At 43.8% G+C, this 20,996-nt stretch overlaps 2 protein-coding genes and 1 long non-coding RNA gene across 3 annotated transcripts in view; 2 read left to right on the top strand and 1 right to left on the bottom strand.

Annotated features, from left to right (window-relative positions):
• Nucleotides 1-113: 113 nt before the first annotated feature.
• POLR2B (RNA polymerase II subunit B) lies at nt 114-18,095 on the top strand. The gene is made up of 25 exons (XM_061994204.1): nt 114-241; nt 451-523; nt 2,180-2,330; nt 3,492-3,604; nt 4,029-4,248; nt 5,170-5,328; nt 6,366-6,530; nt 7,050-7,246; nt 7,827-7,946; nt 8,330-8,516; nt 9,609-9,752; nt 9,995-10,134; nt 10,233-10,344; nt 10,820-10,974; nt 11,234-11,432; nt 11,539-11,707; nt 12,178-12,274; nt 13,612-13,706; nt 13,970-14,220; nt 14,305-14,394; nt 14,678-14,785; nt 15,231-15,344; nt 15,439-15,599; nt 16,753-16,948; nt 17,832-18,095. The coding sequence occupies exons 1-25, from the start codon at nt 223-225 to the stop codon at nt 17,919-17,921; spliced, it is 3,525 nt and encodes a 1,174-aa protein (XP_061850188.1). The 5' UTR covers nt 114-222; the 3' UTR covers nt 17,922-18,095.
• The window catches only part of IGFBP7 (insulin like growth factor binding protein 7), an 18,698-nt gene continuing 15,742 nt past the window's right edge, over nt 18,041-20,996 (bottom strand). Inside the window, exons 4-5 of the mRNA XM_061994206.1 lie at nt 19,838-19,964; nt 18,041-18,287 (exon numbers count right to left, since the gene is read on the bottom strand). Of these exons, the coding sequence (XP_061850190.1) occupies nt 18,268-18,287; nt 19,838-19,964 (147 nt within the window). The 3' untranslated portion in view covers nt 18,041-18,267. The remainder of the gene's footprint in view (nt 18,288-19,837; nt 19,965-20,996) is intronic.
• The window catches only part of LOC133625232 (uncharacterized), a 4,165-nt gene continuing 1,757 nt past the window's right edge, over nt 18,589-20,996 (top strand). Inside the window, exons 1-2 of the long non-coding RNA XR_009818532.1 lie at nt 18,589-18,750; nt 19,747-19,993. This is a non-coding gene — a long non-coding RNA (uncharacterized LOC133625232). The remainder of the gene's footprint in view (nt 18,751-19,746; nt 19,994-20,996) is intronic.

The raw sequence follows: 20,996 nt of genomic DNA, 5'->3' as shown, positions 1-20,996 counted from the left end.
ACGCGACGCGACGCGGCGGGGGCGGGGGCGGGGCGGGGCCGGGCCTGGCCGCCCCACGTGCGCGCGCCCCGCTGCCTGCTGGGAGGCGCCGCGCGCAGCCGCCCCGCCTCACGCGTAGCGCGCGCAGCCGCCGCCGCTCCACCGCGCGCTGGGCGCAGGCACTCGCCGCCTTTCTCGTTTCCCTCTCGGCCGCCGCCGCCCGCGGCCCCTCCCGCCGCCACCATGTACGACGCGGACGAAGGTGAGGACGCCGCAGCGGCTGCGGGCCGGTCCCCGGTTCATCCCTGCTGGCGGGGGAGGAGGGCGAGGAAGGCGCTGGGCCGCGCAGGGCCCGCGGTGGGGATGGGGGGTGCTCCGGGCGCGCCGGGGTCCTCCCGGGAGCGCCGCGGGGCCCCTCAGGTCGGCGTGGGATGGCTGGGGCCTGGCTGAAAGGCTGTGCTTCCTCGGCAGATATGCAGTACGATGAAGACGACGATGAAATCACTCCCGACTTGTGGCAAGAAGCCTGCTGGATCGTTATTAGGTGACTTGTGAAAACTCACTGTCCTTAACGCTTCAGTGTGTTCACTTGTTGAGGGGACGTCCCGTTTGCCTGGAGCTTGCCATGGGAGCTGCAGCCTTGGCGACACGGGACTGTGTGTATGGACACGTATGGAGCAGCGGGTCTTTCAGTAGAAACTGTCATTAGGGACTAAGAAGCCTCACTGACTCCCAGAGGGGCTTTAAAGAAGTGAGAAGAGGTTTTCGTTCCATGTCAAGCACGTGATTTTGCTCGCTACTCTCACGGCTGATGCTAGTGTTAGGCATTCTCTTCTTGGCTATTTCACTGTGTCAGTGTTCTTCTAGCAAGAACATCCAGGACCTGCAGCTTATTATCACTTTCCAAGAGTGGGATGCCGTGTGGAACTGAGTAAATAGGGTTTCTCCTGCTAATTGCATCATTCATGGAGAGTAGATCTACAGAGATGGTCCCATTAGGTAGTCTGGACAGGGAGAGCAGTGATGAGCCGCTTTGGAGGCAGAAGGAAGTCCTTTCTTTCGCAGCCCAGTGAAGAGTGCTTCCTTTGCTTTCAGTCAGGTGGGGGGTAACTAAGACAAGTCCTTCAGCCAGAGGATACAGCCAAAGCTGCATCTCACTCTATGTGATGAAACACTTTTTTTACTGTGAGAGTGACCCAAGCACTGACATGAATTGCCCAGAGAAGTCCTGGAGTCTCTTGTCTCCATCCTTGGATATGTTCAAAAGACGTCAGGACATGGTTTTGGGCAGTCAGCTGTAGGCGACCTTGCTCAAATGATGTGATAGTACAAGATGACCTCCAGAGGTCCCTTCCAGCCTCAACCATTCCCTTTCCCTGTCTTCTTCCCTTTGTGCAATAGCAGATGGTGCTGGCAACAGCACAATAAACAAGGGTGTGTTGCTCTTCTCAGGGAAGGCTGAGGTTATTGGTAGGGAAGTTGTTCTCACCAGTTTTCCCTAAAGATCTGGTCAGCCAAGGGGCAGAAGCTGAGGCAGTCTGGATTCCCTGTCAGGCTTCAGGAATGTGAGGTAGGGGAGTTTGCTGGTTGGAGCTCATGCAGCAGACTTGTTTAGGACATCGTGTTAAAAATTAGGATGTGAGGCTTCAAATTTAGGCTTTGATTTTTACAGTTAGGTTTTGCTGGGTTGAGGCTAGATGTTAAAAATGCTAAGGGAGATCCAGAGGAGGAGTGAAGCTAGGAGTTTCTGAGTGCTGGAACAGAGGGATCCAAGCAAAGAAAAGTTCTGAGAACTGTAAGCTTGACTTAGGGCCGTGCATTCAGTTTACCACAGCTTGGAAAATCAGTTGAAGTATACTAAGTTACATACCTTGTTGAAAACTGTAGCTGAAGCCACTTCTACTGATGTTCCAGTCTTCATGTTTCCCTTCTAGTTTAAGGTAGACTGTGCGTACGGTCATGGCTTAGCCAAGAGGTGTCAGAGTGTCTGTCACTTAGTAGTGTCTGTGCCTTCAACCACAGATAGCACTTTTGAGCATCCTTTGAAACTCACACCTTAGGAAGAGTGAATGTCTTTGATTCTTATGGTGTTTCTTGGCTTTTGGAGGTTTTGTGATAAAATACATCTTAAGCTCATTGACATATGAAGTGTATGAGTTAATTTAAGATCTCTTGTTCATTAATGCACTTTCTTTTTTAGCTCTTATTTTGATGAAAAGGGTTTGGTCAGGCAACAGTTGGATTCTTTTGATGAGTTTATTCAGATGTCTGTGCAGAGAATTGTTGAAGATGCTCCACCAATTGATTTACAAGCTGAAGCCCAGCATGCCACAGGAGAAGTGGAAGAGCCGGTAAGTGGAACCCCCTGGCAAAGGTGATATGTTTTTTACAATGCAAAGTGATTGTAGGTGGGTTTTATTGAACCTCCATCTTGAGAGATGGAGATACATCTGAGTTATGACACTACTTGTGCAGTCAATAGGACAGAAGTCTGAATTCTCTGCAGTCTATGAGATATGTGGCCAAGTTCCCAGATAGTCACATACATATCTGAGAAACACTTGCAAGAACTTTGTTATCATAGAATCATAGAGTCATAGAATGGTAGGTGTTGGAAGGGACCTTCAGAGGTCATCTAGTCCAACCCCCCAGGTCAAGGGAGGTTCTTCTCCCCCTCTACTCTGCCCTGGTGAGGCCTCATCTGGAGTCCTGTGTCCAGTTCTGGGTTCCCCAGCTCAAGAGGGACAGGGAAGTGCTGGAGAGAGTCCAGCACAGGGCCACCAAGATGATCAGGGGACTGGAACATCTTTCATGTGAGGAAAGGCTGCAGGAACTGGGGCTTTTTAGAGAAGAGGAGACTGAGGGGAGATCTTATTAACATTTACAAATATCTAAAGGGTGGGTGTCAGGAGGTTGGGACATCCCTTTTTTCTATAGTAGCTAGCAACAGGACAAGGTGTAATGGGATGAAGCTGAAACACAAAAAGTTCCACTTAAACATAAGAAAAAACTATTTCGCTGTTCAGGTGAGGGAGCAGTGGCACAGGCTGCCCAGAGGGGTTGTGGAGTCTCCTTCCTTGCAGGTCTTCAAGACCCACCTGGACATGTTCTTGTGCGACCTGACTGAGGTGAACCTGCTTCTGCAGGGGGGTTGGACTAGATGATCTCTGAAGGTCCCTTCCAACCCCTACCATTCTATGATTCCGTGATATTCAATAACTTGGCAGATTTTGATTTTGTTAGCTATTTTATTGTAGGAAGAAGACCTATTTGGTCTTCTCTTACCAGTATTTTTGACCCTTCAGTTTGTTCTGTGCTGTTATTAATGAGGTGATTAGAAGTCACTAAAAGCTCTTGAGTGTGTTTTTGATCTAGTCATCTGAAGAGGGGATTGTTTCTATACCTAGAGCTGTGGATGTGTGGCAGCATTAGATATTAAGCTCTAAGGCCACCCTTGAACAACCAAAATGGATATTTTTTCTGTTACAGATAATTTTTTTCTTGTTTTCCAGCCACGGTATCTGTTGAAGTTTGAACAAATATATCTCTCCAAACCTACGCATTGGGAAAGAGATGGAGCACCATCACCTATGATGCCCAATGAAGCCAGACTGAGAAACCTTACGTAAGAACAAACTCTGCAGTGGATAAATGCAGGGAAGGACTGGTCCTGCATAATGAACTGATAGTGCGTAATTAGCTGATAGTCTCCTTTTATGGAGACATTCAAAACGCACCTGGGCAAGTTCCTGTGTGACCTACTCCAGGTGGTCCTGCTCTGGCAGAGGGGTTGGACTACATGATCTTTTGAGGTTCCTTCCAATGCTTAAGATTCTGTGATTCTGTGTTTTTCAATTTAGTAGTGCCTTGAAAATGTAGTAGGTAGTGCCCTGTTTAATTTTCAATGTGTACTCATTACATCTAGATAACAATTTGGTAATAATGTTTTTGATATTGCTGGTGAGTGCTTGAACAACTGCCTTCATTATCCTTTTGTACAACCTAGAGCAGCACCTAGCAGGTAACACATTGGTGTTTTTATTCTATAGATATTCAGCTCCTTTGTATGTGGATATAACTAAAACAGTTATTAAAGAAGGGGAAGATCAGTTGCAGACACAGCATCAGAAAACTTTTATAGGAAAAATCCCTATTATGTTACGTTCGACGTACTGTTTGTTGAACGGCTTAACTGACCGTGATCTTTGTGAACTGAACGAATGCCCGCTTGATCCTGGTGGCTACTTCATCATTAATGGATCAGAAAAGGTAAGGGATTATAGCTGGCACAGCCACCTCTACAGGTGCTGGAAGTTCTGTTCCTTGTTTCCATATGTTTTGCCAGGAACAAGCAAATAAGCACTTCTATTCCGGTGTATCACTGTTACTGTGGGCACTTGTGATCTCGTAGAAAGGTGGGCTTTTGGTTCTCTGTTAAGACTTTCTCAAGCCACCTTTTCTTCTCTGAGGCTTCTTTGTTGGTTTCTTAAACTGTTTTTCACTGAATGTTGTGAAATACCCTAGATCTTTTCCTTCCCATTTTCAGCATGTCACAGCAGCATGCGTTCTTAGGTGAGGTGGTACTTCACTTGGAGTTTCCCCCAATTTGATCAGAACTACATAGATGCATTTTATTGTAAGAACAGATTCTTCCCTCCATTGGTCCGGATTCAGCTTTAGCAAATCATATACTGTGCATACTTGTGCTTCACCAGTGAAACTGACAGATTTTTGTAACTGACACCTGGCCAAGCACAGCAAAAGAAATACACTTGCATTTTTCTTCTTGGGGAAAAAAAAAGAAATCTAACCATCAGAGCTGGCATTTGAACTTAAATGCCTGTGTAATGTGTTGGTCTTGGAAGCAGACAGCAAAATACTTTCTTTATCAGTGTTGTGTCTAAAACCAACAGAAATGTCTCCACACAGCTAGCAGATGGGGGAAGTACATCATAGAGAACAGTATTCTTGGAGTCTTTTGTTTGAGTTATTCTGTCTTAACTACATGTATTTTTTGCTTAATGCTGTATGCTTAAAACTTAGAGTGTCATCCAGGTGAGACTGGGAAACTGTCTTCATGCTGTGCAGTGCTCTTAAGGCAGCTGAAGGAATAGTAGAAACATGCTGTGCTTGGTACTTTCAGCATGCCCTTTTGTCAGTTATTCATGAGTATTCTTGTTTCTGTCACAGGTTCTGATTGCTCAAGAGAAAATGGCTACAAACACAGTGTATGTGTTTGCAAAGAAAGATTCAAAGTATGCCTACACAGGAGAGTGTAGATCCTGTCTGGAAAATTCCTCTCGACCAACAAGTACTATATGGGTTAGCATGCTGGCCAGAGGTGGGCAGGTATGCTTGAGCAGTAATAACCTGTGTGCTGGACCTTACAATAAGGGCTGTTTTAGGAGTTTGGTTGCTGTCCTGTCTCTTTGTGTCATTTCAGGATTTTTGAGGAGAAATTTCTTCTGATGTTAAGTTGTAAAAAAGGTGGCATTAAATGAAAATGTCTTCTATTTGTCATAGATTGTACCTGTCTCAGGGAAAATAATTTGAGGATTGAATTGAAAACTCAATTTGTGTCAGGTTTTAGGGTGAGGAGGCTAAAAAATAATTTTAGAATTACTGTAAGTGAGTTGTTTTGAGAAAATCCAATGTCCTGGTTTTGGTACAAGGACAAGAACAGGAGCAAGGACCTGTCTTTGTTGATGGCCAAGCTAGTATTTAGATGTGTTTTGCAGAGCACATACTAATTAATATTTAACATCTAATTGTGCCATCTATGAGGGGAAATAAGTGCTATTCATAACTTCAAAAGCAGAAAGTGTCAGTATGCATTTACCATTGCACTGATGTTTGGAAATCCACAAACATGTTCTGAGAGAAACTTTAATAGAAGCATTACACCACTCTTACTCCCAATGACTGGGGTGCTCACTCTTGGGTAATGGTTCCTCTGCTTCCCGTGGCGTTTGTTTCTTTCTGAGAGGGGGGAACAGCTACTTGAATAATCCTGAGAATTGGACTGAATAGGAAAGATGGGTTTAAGTTGAAGGTGGTTGAGATTGCTCTTTGCATATACACAATGGAAGAGAAATAATACATACAGATGAACAAGTAGCATTCTATAAATTCCTCTGTATCAGCAAAACCCCTTATGAGTTTGTGCAGGCTTCTAAAGTTAGAAGCATTTTGAAAATACAAAAAAGTCCCTGCTGGCGTAAGGTTTCAGAGCAGCTCCTTAGCTGTCCTGCCGAGGAGTCGTGGTTTCCCTGTAGTGCCTAACTAAATACACTTAATGCTGCATCATTGAAACCCGGAGAGAGGTTTTTACTTCAAGGCAAGGTGATTTAGTTCCTGCTAATGCATGTTTTTCCCCACCTTACCAGGGTGCGAAGAAGAGCGCCATCGGTCAGCGCATTGTAGCAACTTTGCCGTATATCAAGCAAGAAGTCCCCATCATCATTGTCTTCCGTGCACTCGGCTTTGTATCTGACAGGGACATTTTAGAGCACATCATATATGATTTTGAAGATCCAGAAATGATGGAAATGGTAATATACGTTTACTTCCTGGCTTGGCATTTGGTGACGTGTAGGTGTGTCTAATCATCACTCAAAGCATTGTTCATTTTCCAATTGCAACTTATTGCTTCATTATTTCTGAGAGTTGTCTCTTAGCAATGTCAAAAGTTCTCTGCCTAAACCTATTCTAACAAGTATTTTAAGTTAAAAGAGTGCACGAAAATTTCAGAGTTAATAAATATTTGGAAAGGTAGGGTCCTACCCTCCTGCTGCTGACTTTGGTTGCAAACTCCCAATTTATAACTGAAACAGCAACAGGCCTAGAGCGTATTTGAACTAAAAGTGTTTTTTGAAACCTAAACTATTTTTTGTGTGCTCCCCGTGTACTCCATTACTGCTTTCTGCTGCTTTTCAAAGAGCTATTACAGTAAAGCCAGAAAGAACTTGATCAGTAGTTATTAGTTGCTGCAAAGAACCATCAGCAAACTGCTGCACGGTTTCCTTCTACATCAACAGGCACTGGATGTTGTGGTGTATTTTGTCCATTAGGTCAAACCTTCTTTGGATGAAGCTTTTGTCATTCAGGAGCAAAATGTTGCTCTAAACTTCATTGGATCAAGAGGTGCAAAGCCAGGTGTCACCAAAGAGAAGAGAATCAAGTACGCTAAAGAAGTCTTGCAGAAGGAAATGCTCCCGCACGTTGGTGTCAGTGACTTCTGTGAAACCAAAAAGGCCTATTTTCTAGGGTATGTCAGTGTTTTCTGTCACACATCTGCAGACAGACTCAAAATACTACAGGCATTATTTACATATATACATAGGATCAGAAGAACGTGCTGGATGGAAGTTTGGTTTTAACCTCAGTCTCCTGCATACTCAGTGCCGAGCATGAAGGCATTGGTATATTTTTGTAGCTGAGAAAATGCAAATGTCGATAAAATAGGTAAACAAAATTGAAACAAAAAAGGCCTCCAGCACATTCTGGAGCTTAAGTTAGAGGTGACCATAATGATAAATTATTCTTTTTGATATTGATAAATAATGTGTAGATAATCATTGAATAGCTCTTTGTAATGTAAACCCAGTCTTTAAAACTATTAGTACATCCTCTCCATCGCTTCTTATTGGGATGCAGATGAACTAGAGCATCAAGAGACTTTTAGTATCCTAAAGATCTAGTACTGACACCCTTTAGGAGACAGTTCTATCTGTGATATCAGTGATGAAATCTAGATGATCTCTTAAAGTCCCTTCCAACCCCTACCATTCTGTGATTCTGTGAATGTCTGCTGTCAGTTTAAAACATAAATTGTCGTATTTGTTTAGGTACATGGTTCATAGATTGCTGCTGGCAGCACTGGGAAGAAGAGAGCTTGATGACAGAGATCATTATGGCAACAAAAGACTGGATCTTGCTGGGCCTCTCTTAGCATTCCTGTTCAGAGGGTAACTATAATATATACATTTTCTTTGGAGATAATTTATGGTAGAAATGTTGCCAACTGCATCCTTCTAAATCAGTCAGACTATCCTGTCGTGTCTGATAGCCAGTCTTGGGCAGCACAGCCCCTATGGGATTCTGACTTTTTCGTGGAGTGGGTAAATTTCCTTTAATAGTAGCTGACTAGCATTGGCTTCTTTTGAAGATGTTTTTGGCATGTTCACTGACAGGTTAATTTGATTTTTTTTCTGTTTTTCCACTCTCCTGTTCTAGTTACAAGTTACTTGCTTCTTTTTGGGAGCACAATGACATGTTGTCCAGGTGGTGCCGGGTGGGCTGAATTGCTACAGGACCGTTTAATCATGTTTCTTGGTATCTTCTTTTACAGAATGTTTAAGAATTTGCTGAAGGAAGTGAGGATATATGCACAAAAGTTTATTGACAGAGGGAAAGATTTCAACTTGGAACTGGCAATTAAAACAAGAATTATTTCAGATGGTTTGAAGTATTCCTTAGCAACTGGAAACTGGGGTGACCAGAAGAAAGCTCATCAGGCCAGAGCAGGAGTGTCTCAGGTACAATAGCTAAATAAGGCATGATAGCACTTGTCAGGTTTACGTAAAACTGTATCCTGGCAGAGTTTACCTTTGCTTGGCAGTTACAGGTGTTGTATGTTAAATAGAACCATTTTTAGAAGAAACTTCCCTGGTTGAAACACATAAAAGAGCCAAATAGTTTTAGTTTGGGTTTCTTTTTGTTACTGTTTGTTTTTTTGGTTTAGCTATTGTGTTCACTGCTAAACGGTTGGTGTAACTTTATAAAGACTTTTTGTGTTAGAGCATATGTTTGTGTGTCAAGCCCTCGTCCCTGGGAATCCTTAGGGAGGATGAATTTCTTTCTTTTAATTACTTCCAGTGCTGCACAGGTCGTTAAAGAAAGCCCAGTGACACATTGTAGTATAACAGTTATGTATTCCACAGCTAATGATGAGGAGCACTGACTTTTTTTAGCCCGGAGCAGTGCTTAGTTGAACTTGTTTCTCATAAAGGTGGAAAAAATAAAGAAATGACATTTTTTAAATACCAGCACATTTTGTTGTCTGCAGCCCTGGTGAGACTCTTAATTTGGGGAAAGCTAAGTTAGAAAAGAGGCAAGGATGTTAGCTGTCCCTGGATAGTGTGTTGTTGGGGGATGTGGATGAGGGGTTTGTTTGCCTTTTAAATAAACTTTCACATTTCAGGCTGTAAAATTAAATTTTTGTGACTTTTTAAGAAGCCTTGGTCAGAGTATGGAAGGAACGTAAATGCTGATTTGCTCCTAATAAATGACCTTAGTTTTTTGAACTTAAGTTTGAAAAGATCTCTGTGTCATTGTACTGGCAAACCTTCCCGGTGAAAATGCAGCTTCAGAAGTATTCTTAAAGTGTCACTCATTCTAGTTACCTGCTGCAGAGTAAGCTATACTGCAGAAACCAGATTTTAAGGGTAAACTTAATCTAAGATGAATGGAGAGGAACTAAAAAGCATAGCTAACAAAAATCAGACCGGTTTCAGTTCTTTTGAAGTTCATAATTTCTAGAGGGCATTGATCCCTTTGCTTTAATGTATCCTGCTGCCAGTCAACAGCTTCAAGTGGGTCTGACTGGCTGAACTCCTTCCTCTGGGTAGGTGTTGAACCGCCTGACGTTCGCATCCACGCTTTCCCACCTGAGGCGCCTGAATTCTCCAATCGGTAGAGATGGCAAACTAGCAAAGCCCAGGCAGCTGCACAACACCCTCTGGGGAATGGTTTGCCCAGCTGAGACTCCAGAGGTAAGGAAAGTGGTGTTTATCTCAGCACTTGCTCGCGCCTCACTGCTTTTATCCGCTGGTCATTGGCACTTGTGACAATCCCTTCTGTTTTCTGAAGTGCTGACATGAATATTTAGTTTTATAGCTGATTCTATACTTGAACAGTAGAGATTAATAAACAGTGTGTTTTGTGTCCATTTCCTTGAGGACCTTGAGGAAATCTCTTGATTTGTAGATGCAAGTTAACTCTGTGTTTTTACTAGGGTCATGCAGTAGGGCTTGTGAAGAACTTGGCCCTGATGGCTTACATTTCTGTGGGGTCTCAGCCATCCCCAATTTTGGAATTCTTGGAAGAGTGGAGTATGGAAAACCTGGAAGAAATATCTCCAGCAGCAATAGCTGAGTATGTGCTAATGAAACTGTTTAAATGAACTTAAACAGAGCCTGGAAGATTTGGGTTTTGGTGGGCTTATTTAATTGTTTGTTTTTCCCTCTTTCCAGTGCTACCAAGATATTTGTTAATGGCTGCTGGGTAGGAATACACAAAGATCCAGAGCAGCTCATGAATACCCTAAGGAAACTCCGTCGCCAGATGGACATCATTGTGTCAGAGGTATAAATCTTACCTCTAGAGCTTGAGTGTCTTTTTAGGAGAAGATAATGACTTGATACTACTCTGCAAGCTCCAAATATAGCTTTATTTGCAGGTCTCTTTCTAAACATATTTCACATTGCTTGGGGTTTTCTAGGAGAGGTGTGGGGTGTGGAGTTTTTGGGAGGTTGATTTTTGGGTTTCTGTCCATTTGTTGTGTGTGGTTGTTTTGTTTGTTTGTTTGTTTTGATTTTATTGTTGTGGCTATTTTTATTGTTTGGATTTTGGTTGGTTTTCAAGAAGATCAGGTTGAAAAAAACAGTTCATAAATCCTCTTTTGAAATGCTTCTCTGCAGGAGTGTTACTGTTTGTTGTGTGCTGCTGATGGCACCCATGAGGCCATTGCTTTAGGGAACTTTGTTATCCTATTTTGGGCTCTGTGGTTCTGTTTCCAGGCTGAGGCTTTGTGCTCAGGGAATGCTGCTTTCTCGCGCAGGTCTCGATGATTCGGGATATTCGTGAGCGAGAGATCCGCATCTACACTGATGCAGGCAGAATTTGCCGCCCCCTTTTAATTGTGGAAAAGCAGAAGTTGCTGTTGAAGAAAAGGCATATTGACCAACTGAAGGAACGGGAGTATAACAATTACAGGTGAGAGACATTCCTGAAATCCAACCAAATGTCTCATTTTCCATCTTGGAAGCCTCAAGTTGCCCTAGATTGGAGAGAGAAGCATGTAAAGCTTTGTGCAACACAAAAGATGCTTTCTCTACCTGGAAGCTTAATCCATTTTGGTTTTTAATCACACTGAGGCAGTGGTGGCAATAAGCCAGAGAAGTCCTTGTTCTTGTTACTGCTGAAGAGACCCGTTTTATGTGTTAGCTTAGTATTTCAGACACTGGTTATTCAGTTGGCAGGATCTTGTGGCGAGTGGTGTGGTAGAGTACATTGATACACTGGAAGAGGAGACTGTGATGCTGGCAATGACTCCAGATGACTTGCAAGAGAAAGGTGTGGCGTACTGTTCTACATACACACACTGTGAGATTCATCCATCTATGATCCTGGGAGTATGTGCATCTATTATCCCATTCCCCGATCACAACCAGGTCAGTGCATCCCTTCTGACATCCTGCTTTTAAAGCTGATAGAAAAACCACAGATGTATGTTTAAAGAGCTTGATGTCTTATATATATCTTTCCTTGTCTGTGTAGTCTCCCAGGAACACATACCAGTCTGCTATGGGTAAACAGGCTATGGGAGTTTACATTACAAACTTCCACGTCCGGATGGATACGCTGGCACATGTGTTGTATTATCCTCAGAAGCCCCTTGTAACAACACGCTCCATGGAGTACTTGCGATTTAGGGAGTTACCAGCAGGTATGTTGTCAGATAATATTTTATGGAACAAAAATACTACTGTTTTGTTTAAAATGTTTCACAAATGTTGTGTCAATTACCTTTGAATATTTAGCAAAGACATGTAATTTAAAAAGTAGTTACTGCTTAAGTGTTAACTTGTAGCTTGACACCTAGAATGCAAAAAGTCCATTGGTAGTGTTGCAGCTGAAACTATTTATCCACGTAGTCTGCTAAAATCTAACAGGAAAAAATACATTTTCTGTATTGGCATTTGGTAAGTTTTTCACAAGGGGTCACTCCTGACTCTCTCCACTACCCAAAGTTGCATTTGCTGATACCACGTGGTTTCTATGTGGGGGAAGAGGAGATTTTATCTCAGAAAGGGTAGAACAGCTTAATTGTAGAATATACAGCTTGTTTTGAGTCGTAGGTCATGCCAATCTTGTTGTGTGTGCATCCTTTTGAGGTATTTTCTCTACATGTTACAGGTATCAACTCAATTGTAGCCATTGCATCGTACACAGGCTATAACCAGGAAGACTCTGTCATCATGAACCGTTCTGCAGTTGACAGAGGCTTTTTCAGGTAAGACTTTGTACGTTTTTCAACTGTTTGGAAGGAAAGAAAAAGTATACCAAGTTGCCCAAGGGCTCAAGGGAAGATCGTCTTATGCTGGAAGACACTATTCTCTTAATCTTTTCAACCTGAGCAGCTTTCATTTTATTATATTTTTGAACAAGGGTGAAGGGAGCAGCACAGTGAAAATGGGGAATGTGTATCGTAGCATAATGCAGCAGGTTCATCGTTTGTGTAATCTGACTTCCCACCCTGACTTCCCAGCTCTTCCATTTTGGTCTTATTTACTACATTTACTCTTCTTTGTACCATGCTTAAATGAAAAATTATTTGGACTCTTTGCCTTTGCATTTTCATACACTCTTGCCAGTTATATGAAGTCCTTAATGGCAATATGTTATGTCCTTAGAGATGTCCTTAATGCCAGCTTTGCAGTATAGTCTTATCTTCAGTAGTATTAACAGTTGCTACCAGTGAGGACTGACATGTTTGTCTCCTTAGTGGGAGCTGTTGTTGGAACAGCTTTGTGCATTAAAGTTTTTAGACGGCTGTGCTCAGCTGTGTAGCTGGTCAACAGGGTTCTAGTTCTGCTCATTTCCCTTTTTGGTATCCTGGATCTACTGCCTTCCAATGTAGATTAAGTAGAATCATAGAACTACTTAGGTTGAAAAAGACCTACGACTTTTACATCTCATGTGAAGCTTTTGTAGAATCTCCTGTGTGCACGGGAGAAATTAAATGTGGAAAATATTTATCTGAAAGGCTGTGGCTTTGGTGTACTGGCAAATGAGGCAGCAAACAAAATCCCTTAAAGCCCCAGAAAAGAGCCTATACAAATGGAAAGTTTTCCGCTGCGGCTCAGTTATACTGATGTCACACTGCAAGGAAGCAGTAGAAGCCTGAAAGTCCTTCCAAAATGGCAGGTATGGGGAGAAAAGGAACATGAGAGTGATGTAACAATGATGTGAATAATCTTTAGGAATCTTGACTACTTTTGAGATGTCAGGCAGATCTGAGGATCTCCACAGTTCATTGAAAATTAACATGTTAATAAGAGGTACTTTGGCAGTATCTGAAAAGCGACAATGCCACCTGAAGCTGGTTTTGGTTTGTTGGCTGGAGTGGTTTTTGTTTCTTGTTTTCGTTTTCCCCTCCTAAGTGATGGACAGACAGGCTTCAGAGGAAAGGTTGTGAGTGGCATGTGAACATCACTTGTTTTGGTTGTCGTTAGGAACAGTAGCCATAGCATGTGATAAAAGTGTGCTTATAGTGAAATTGAGACATGTAGATGAGAAAAGGTGATGCTAGTTTCACTGGAGAAGACTTTCTTTATAACTTCATTTCAGATCTGTGTTCTATCGCTCGTACAAAGAGCAAGAGTCTAAGAAAGGGTACGACCAAGAGGAAGTGTTTGAAAAGCCCACACGTGAAACTTGCCAAGGTAAGCTGTTGGAGCCCGTGGAGGCTGAGTTTCCAGATTTGTTGTTTGTGGGCAAAGCTGTTAATGTTGCTGAACTGGTTCGCTTTGGGACATACAAAAGAACAGAAATGTCTATATTAGTAGCTGAGATATTTGCATAAAATTGTCCCTAAACATTTTGGCAGGAGTCTGAAGTCACAAGCAGACTTGTGGAATTTGTGCAGAACACCTGAATCAGTACGTTGAAAACTTTGGGAGCCTACTGCTTTCTGTTTTTCCCCAAGGTATGAGACACGCAATCTATGACAAGCTGGATGACGATGGTTTGATAGCACCCGGGGTGCGTGTGTCTGGGGACGACGTCATCATCGGCAAAACGGTGACGCTGCCGGAAAACGAGGATGAGCTGGAAAGCACCAACAGGCGCTTCACCAAGAGGGACTGCAGCACCTTCCTGCGAACCAGCGAGACGGGCATTGTGGATCAGGTCATGGTAACCCTTAACCAGGAAGGATACAAGTTCTGCAAGATCAGGGTGAGCACCTGGCACCTGGGCTTTCTGCTTGTAATCATTCCTTTTCTCTAAGTTACCAATGGAATGTTTTCCTGTGGCTTACAGGTGCGCTCTGTAAGAATCCCACAAATTGGAGATAAATTTGCCAGCAGACATGGGCAGAAAGGAACCTGTGGTATCCAGTACAGGCAAGAGGTAGCAATTGTTTGTTTTGGTTTGGTTTTTTTTTTCTTTTTCCTCCTTAACATTCTGATCTTCTTAGCATTGGACCTGCCGTAAGTGAATTTTCTGTGGAATGTCTGCTAGGGTGCAATATATTAACTTAAATGTAGCTAAAACGTGTTTAGGAAAGGACACAGCTTCTTCATGGTGCTTCAGTGCCTTTGAAATTCTTTAGAAGATTTAACTTGAATCCATGAACTGGTTTTTCCAAGGCTGATATTCTGAGCAGTACTGATTCTCCATTTCCCTGCCCTAGGATATGCCCTTCACCTGTGAAGGCATCACACCTGACATCATTATCAACCCTCATGCCATCCCTTCCCGCATGACCATTGGTCACTTGATTGAATGTCTTCAGGGGAAGGTAAGAAGAATCTTTTGTGCTACATATCTGAGCAGTATGAATTAAGATGGTTCTCCTCCCCCTTTTGTAAAGACACTGCTCCCTTGTAGATGGTAATTAACTACAAACCAAGGATTGTTCTCCAGTGACTTGGTAGCAAAAGCAGGTTTCTTGGACGAGACCTACAGCCCTGTAAATTTTGTCCAGCAAGCCAGACTACAGTGTACTCTATTTATCTGTTGCTTTCATTCCAAACATTTCCTGTACCTATAGAGAGATTTAAGAAAGATACTCTACCAACAATTTTGCTGTTACTTTTCTATGGCTTTATTTATCAGCACATAGCTGATAAATAAAGCAAGATAGACTACTGCCATGGGCATGGAATCCAAAGTTCTGCCATTATAACTCTTTTCTTTGAAAGACCTTCAGAAATCTGACAAGCTTTTGCAAATCATCTCTGCAGGTGTCGGCAAACAAGGGAGAAATTGGTGATGCGACACCTTTTAATGATGCTGTCAATGTGCAGAAGATTTCCAACCTTTTATCAGATTATGGCTATCATCTAAGAGGAAACGAGGTATAATCAAAATACAAGTTCACTGTATTGTTTTTTTAACATCCATCTGCTGGATAGTAAGCTTACGATTGAGTGATTGCATTGGCTGCTTCAGGTCCTCTACAACGGCTTCACTGGTCGAAAAATCACATCGCAGATCTTCATTGGTCCCACATATTATCAGCGGTTGAAGCACATGGTCGATGACAAGATCCATTCTCGTGCAAGAGGGCCAATCCAGATACTTAATAGACAGCCCATGGAAGGTAGATCTCGGTAAGGGTCATCATTTATAATATCTCTCTTATTATTATTATAGTTTCCTTACAATATTTTCTTTGAAATGTTTAACCCTAAAAATTCGCTGCCTCGGCTTTGCAGCTAGAACATAATTAGCTTATGTTTTCATGTGTTTGGCTTAAGATGATGTATTGAGTGCAGGTGTCAAGGTTTTAGTAGCAGGAGGTGCTGTTGGAGTGGCCTCTCTGAGAAAGGAGCAGTGGTTGCCCTATGCTGGCCACAGACAGTGGAAACAGACTGGTTGCTGGCCACATCCAAGCCCATCAGTGATGCTGGTGGCACCTCTGTGGTAACATGTTTAAGAAAGGGTAAATAATGCTGTGCAGCAGCTGTGAGAGGGGAGTGAGAAAAGGCTCCAGGCACCAGAGCAGAGGTTCCTGTGTAGCCTCTGGAGGACCATGGTGGTGCAGATATCCACCTGCAGTCCAGGGAAAGGCCACGTTGGAGCAGGCTCCCAGCAGGAGCTGTGGCCTGTGGGGGACCCGTGTACAACAATCTGTCCCTGAAGGATTGTGTCCTGTGGGACTGGCCCACACTGAAACAGTTTGTGAAGGGCTATCCCATGGGAAGGACCCCATGCTGGAGCAGGGAGAAAGCAGCAGGAGGAAGGAGCAGCAGAGAAAGCATTAGGTACTGACAGCAACCCTCACTCCCTCTGTGACCACGGGGAGGGGAGGAAGGAGATGGGGAATGGAGTGATGTTGAACCTGGGAAGAAAGTCTTTTTAGTTTTGTCTTTGTTATCTCACAGTCCCACTACATTTTTAACAGACAACGTATTAATTTCCCCACATTGAGTGTGTTTTGCCTCTGACAGTAACTGGTAACTGTTTTCAACTCAACCCAAAAGCTTTTCTGCCTTCTTTTCTCTGTCTTGTCAACACGGGGAAGTGAGAGAGCTGCTTGGTGCACACTTGGCAGCCAGCCAGGGTTAAACCCACCACAGATAAGTAGAGGATGGTTTAATTGTTTACCTCCTTTTGCTACACGGTTGTGTCGTGGCTGTTAACTGTCTGACATCTGTTTTAGAAATGCTCAGCAGCAATGTTAGAGGAAAATGAATGTACAGCTTTACTTCCTGCTTTGTAATGCTCCTGTTGTGTTTTCTTTTTTGCCCTTCCTGTTTTCAGTGACGGTGGCCTTCGTTTTGGAGAAATGGAACGGGATTGCCAGATTGCTCATGGAGCAGCCCAGTTCTTGAGAGAGAGGTTGTTTGAAGCTTCAGACCCCTACCAAGTCCACGTGTGTAACCTCTGCGGAATCATGGCCATTGCCAACACGAGGACTCACACCTACGAATGCCGGGGGTGCCGAAATAAAACTCAGGTACGCCTGGTTTGCAGCAGCCAGCGTCTCTCTTTGTGGGTAGGAGGAAATACCACTCGGGTGAACGGGAGACTAGGGAAGCAAATGTTTATAAAGGAGCACCAGAACAATTGCTATTTTAGCTTTGTAAATGTTTAAAGTGTTTATAGTGTCTTAGTTAATTTGGATCTTTCCTCATTAGTTACAGTGTCTTGGCTTGTCACTTGGCTGGAAGTGCTGTGCAAGGACTTACCAGTGCAGGGTTTTCAGAGACTTTAAAGGCTTGAGGGTTTTTTTTTTTTTGAAGTAAGACTCCGAATCACAGGAATTTAGAGCCATCGCCCATTGTGACTGTCCCCATGAAGATATTTATGCCTGCAGAGCTGGGTCCCCATGGGACAGCTTTTGTCTTTCACTTTTTTTTAATTATTAAAAAAACAAGCTTTGTAGTGCGTGCTTAGTTATGGAACTATGTCAAGGGAGAGGAGCAGCAGAAGAATAGTTGCCTTAAACAGGCTTGTTCTAGTGCTAGGGCCTGACTGCTGCAACTCTGACAATGGCAGTGGGGCTACTGAAGACTAACTGTGTGCTGGAAACATGAACTTCATTTACTGCACAGCAGGCACGCTTTGTTAAATGGTTCTTGTTTAAGACCAGATCCCTTGGCTGCAGGTTTTATCATTAAAAATGTGTTCTTAACAGCTGCTGCGCCGCCTCTACAGCCATTCTTGGCTTCCCTCTTGATTTCTTACTGTCTGTGAGCAATTCCTATTAAAGGCTTTCATGCATAACTGCACATTCACTTTTGAGCCAAAAACTCGACAAGTTATTTGCGTGGCGGGTGGTGGAGGCTGAGGCTTTAGAAGTGCTGATTTATCACAAGCCTTTTGAAATCTCTTTCCAGATATCTTTGGTTCGAATGCCTTATGCCTGCAAACTCCTCTTCCAAGAACTGATGTCTATGAGTATTGCACCTCGGATGATGAGTGTTTAGCCTTTAAAAAGGCTCTTTTAAAACTAACAAACAAAACAACCTGGTGAGACTGAAGTGCTCAGGTTTTGTTTCCTTTTGTGTTGGTTGCATTTAAAATACAGTTTTACTCGTCTGCTACGTGCTGTTCAAAAGTAAGTTTATTTCCTGTAAATAGAATTAAAATTTGTAGTCAAACTCATGAGTGTCTTTATTTGTGTATCTGTGACAGAAGTGTGCAAGCAAACTGGTCAATCAAAGGATAAGGGTGTTAAAAGGGAATGATTTAGTGAGCTAGAAAAAGCCAGAGGTTGCAGCTTTCCAAAATACTTGTTTAAAACTGCGCAGCAGTGCGAGTGCTCCCATCCCATCACAGCTCTGCACCATCATCTGTGGAGAAACAAAACCATGTTACACTCTGTACTGTTCCAAGAGCGACTGTCCCAGCCTGGGCAGCACCCCAGTGCAGGAGTTTTCTGGTGTCTTAGCGGAGGGCGAGGCCTGACACCCCAGTCCTGGACCCCCTTGTCCTTTCTTTCCCCTTCCTGCCCTGCTGCAGGGCCACAGCAGCAGGTGGATGGTAAGGGGTGGTGGGGGGAGCATTTTTCTGTGCTGATATCACCTGGACACTCCCTCACGGCAACAGTGTGTTGCTGTGCCCTCTGACACTTTGTTCCATTTACGTTATCAATTTCCCCACAGCCATTGTGGCCTGCCAGCTTACTGCTTAGCTACAGCACTCTTTCTTACTTGAGAGCTTTCCTGCAGCTGAGAAGAAGCAGCTGTACTGTGTGCTGTGCGTATAAGGAATAAGCCCTGAGGCGATCCAAGCTGTGCTACATCCTCGAGGGAGGTACGGGGAGCGGGGAGCCAACATCTTCTATTCTGGAGTATGTCTGCTCATGGCACAGTTCCCTAAGGCTCAACTTCATTGACATCCATAAATAAGATGTTTGAAAGGGGATTAGAGACTGGCTAAAACCCTTTAGCAAAGTTCCTATGCCTTAATGTATGTTGGGATTCGTTTTATGCCCTTATTTCAAGGCCAGGTGCTGTAAATCTTCTAAAGGAAGTTTTTCTGCTATTCAGGGACATAAGGATAGAGAAAAAGTCAAGGCTGTATAGCTTGGATAAAGCTACTGAGATTAAGTCCAAAAGTGGATTTGGGCAGCACGGTATTCTCTTGCTTTGTTCCCAGTGCCTCTGCCTGGAGCACAGTTCCTGTTCCAGCTCTCCGGATTTATTCCAAAGCACATGGGGCCGTGGCACTAAGCCGCCCTCTTTGCAGCTGGGATGGAGTGGGGGTTGCCATCAGCTTTGCAGGCAGCCTGGCAAAGAGGACCTGGGTTTGAAAAGTGCCTGAGGGATGGAGGGTGAAGGCTTCACGTCTTGCCTAAGGGCCTCCTGTGGCATATCTGCCCCTTCCCCGTTTACCACTCCTGCAAAGAATGGCAAGGACTAGGATGTTACCAGGATGGGGAAGAATAAGGAGATGCAGGGACATGACAGCAATTTTAAGTGCCTGAAACTCCCCCTGTCCCAGGGCTGCTTGCACCGACGCTGCTCTGAGGAGAGAGGGGCAGGTTTGGAAGTGTCTAGAGAATGCTGAATGGGTACAACTTCAAGGCTGGAAAGCCACCACTGAAAGTTGCTTTGTAACAACCCCAAAAGGTGATTTTGATTTGGTATCTTAATCTGCAGTACTTTACAGCACTTGAAGGATTATTTCACAAACCCTTGAGAACTGTAGCAGCTGACATTTGCTGGGAATGTTTTGCCCAACCCAGTAAAAACTGCATGTTAAGCTAATACTTTCAGTGTGCTTTTTTGCTTTTTCTATTTTTTTCAGAAAGCATTAAACAGAGGTGGTCCTGCTGCAACAAATAACTGATGAAACTGTTAGGGGAAAGAGCTGCTGGGTGGTCCTCCACACTACCTACCTTTGGTCAGGGCTATTTCATGCAGAGTTTCCACAACATGGATTTTTGCAGAAGCTGTTGCCTCTCCTTTGGCATTTGATGCATGACACTCATATTCTCCAGCATCCTCTTTGCTCAGAGGAGAGATCTGCAGGAAGAAATACCCCCCCATTCCCAGTAAGTACCCTATAGAAGTGACTCTGGTTTAAGGTATCTTAGATAACTTTTTGACTGCTTGAGACCATACTGAGGTGAACAGAACACATGAAGTAGAGTTAACCATTAGGCATCATGCTGACTGCGTGAGTTCCTGGCTGCTCTGAGCAGTCTGGTTCAGGTTGTGGCTCACTCCAGTGAGGTTTGGGACAAGCACTGACTCCTGTGGATCAGCCTGCCTTTTTTCTCTGCTAGGCCACATGAAGGTGTGCTGTAACTCTCCCTCCTAGTCTTTTACTGTTTACTTAGCTTGGAGATGAGTCAGAGCACTGTGTAACAAGAGGGAGGCGGGAAGAAAAAAATCTGCCTACAACATGCTGCATCTAGTCAGTCAGTTCAGCAAAATCATTGGCTCAAACCCTCCCCTTGTTACCATGTCCGCTTTTGCAAGTGGTGCAGGAACCCACTCCCTGAGCTGTGCTGCCCTGCTGCCGGCTTCTCTGCAGTTGAGAGCCATCATACTTGCAATTCCTTCACTGGGGTGCAAGCAGCTCCTTCAGAGAGGTGGGAATCAGTGATTAGCCTGCAGGTACTCCTGTAGCTCAGGACTGTTGAGTTAGAGCCTGAGGGGTTCTGCGCCATGCTGTGCTGTCCTCGGGCAGGTGACGTGCTTCACTCAGAAAGGACAGTTCTGCCGCATCTATAAGGGCCCCTCAGCTCTTGGGGGACTCTTAGGAATGCCCTGCCTCTGGACTGGTTCCTTCCTAGACATGGCAAGGGTCTCCTTCCCAATAATGGCAACAAGAGAGTAATGATGTAGAGAAAGGGGACTGGAACATCTTTCATACAAGGAAAGGCTGCAGGAACTGGGGCTGTTTAGTCTGGAGGAGACTGAGGGGAGATCTTATTAACATTTACAAATATCTAAAGGGTGGGTGTCAGGAGGTTGGGACATCCCTTTTTTCTGTAGCAGCTAGCAACAGGACAAGGGGTAATGGGATGAAGCTGGAACACAAAAAGTTCC

Source organism: Colius striatus, chromosome 3 (genome assembly GCF_028858725.1).
Source record: "Colius striatus isolate bColStr4 chromosome 3, bColStr4.1.hap1, whole genome shotgun sequence".
Lineage (NCBI taxonomy): Eukaryota > Metazoa > Chordata > Aves > Coliiformes > Coliidae > Colius > Colius striatus.
The sequence above is the reverse complement of the archived record's forward strand: the minus strand, read 5'-3'. Positions and strand labels throughout refer to the sequence as shown.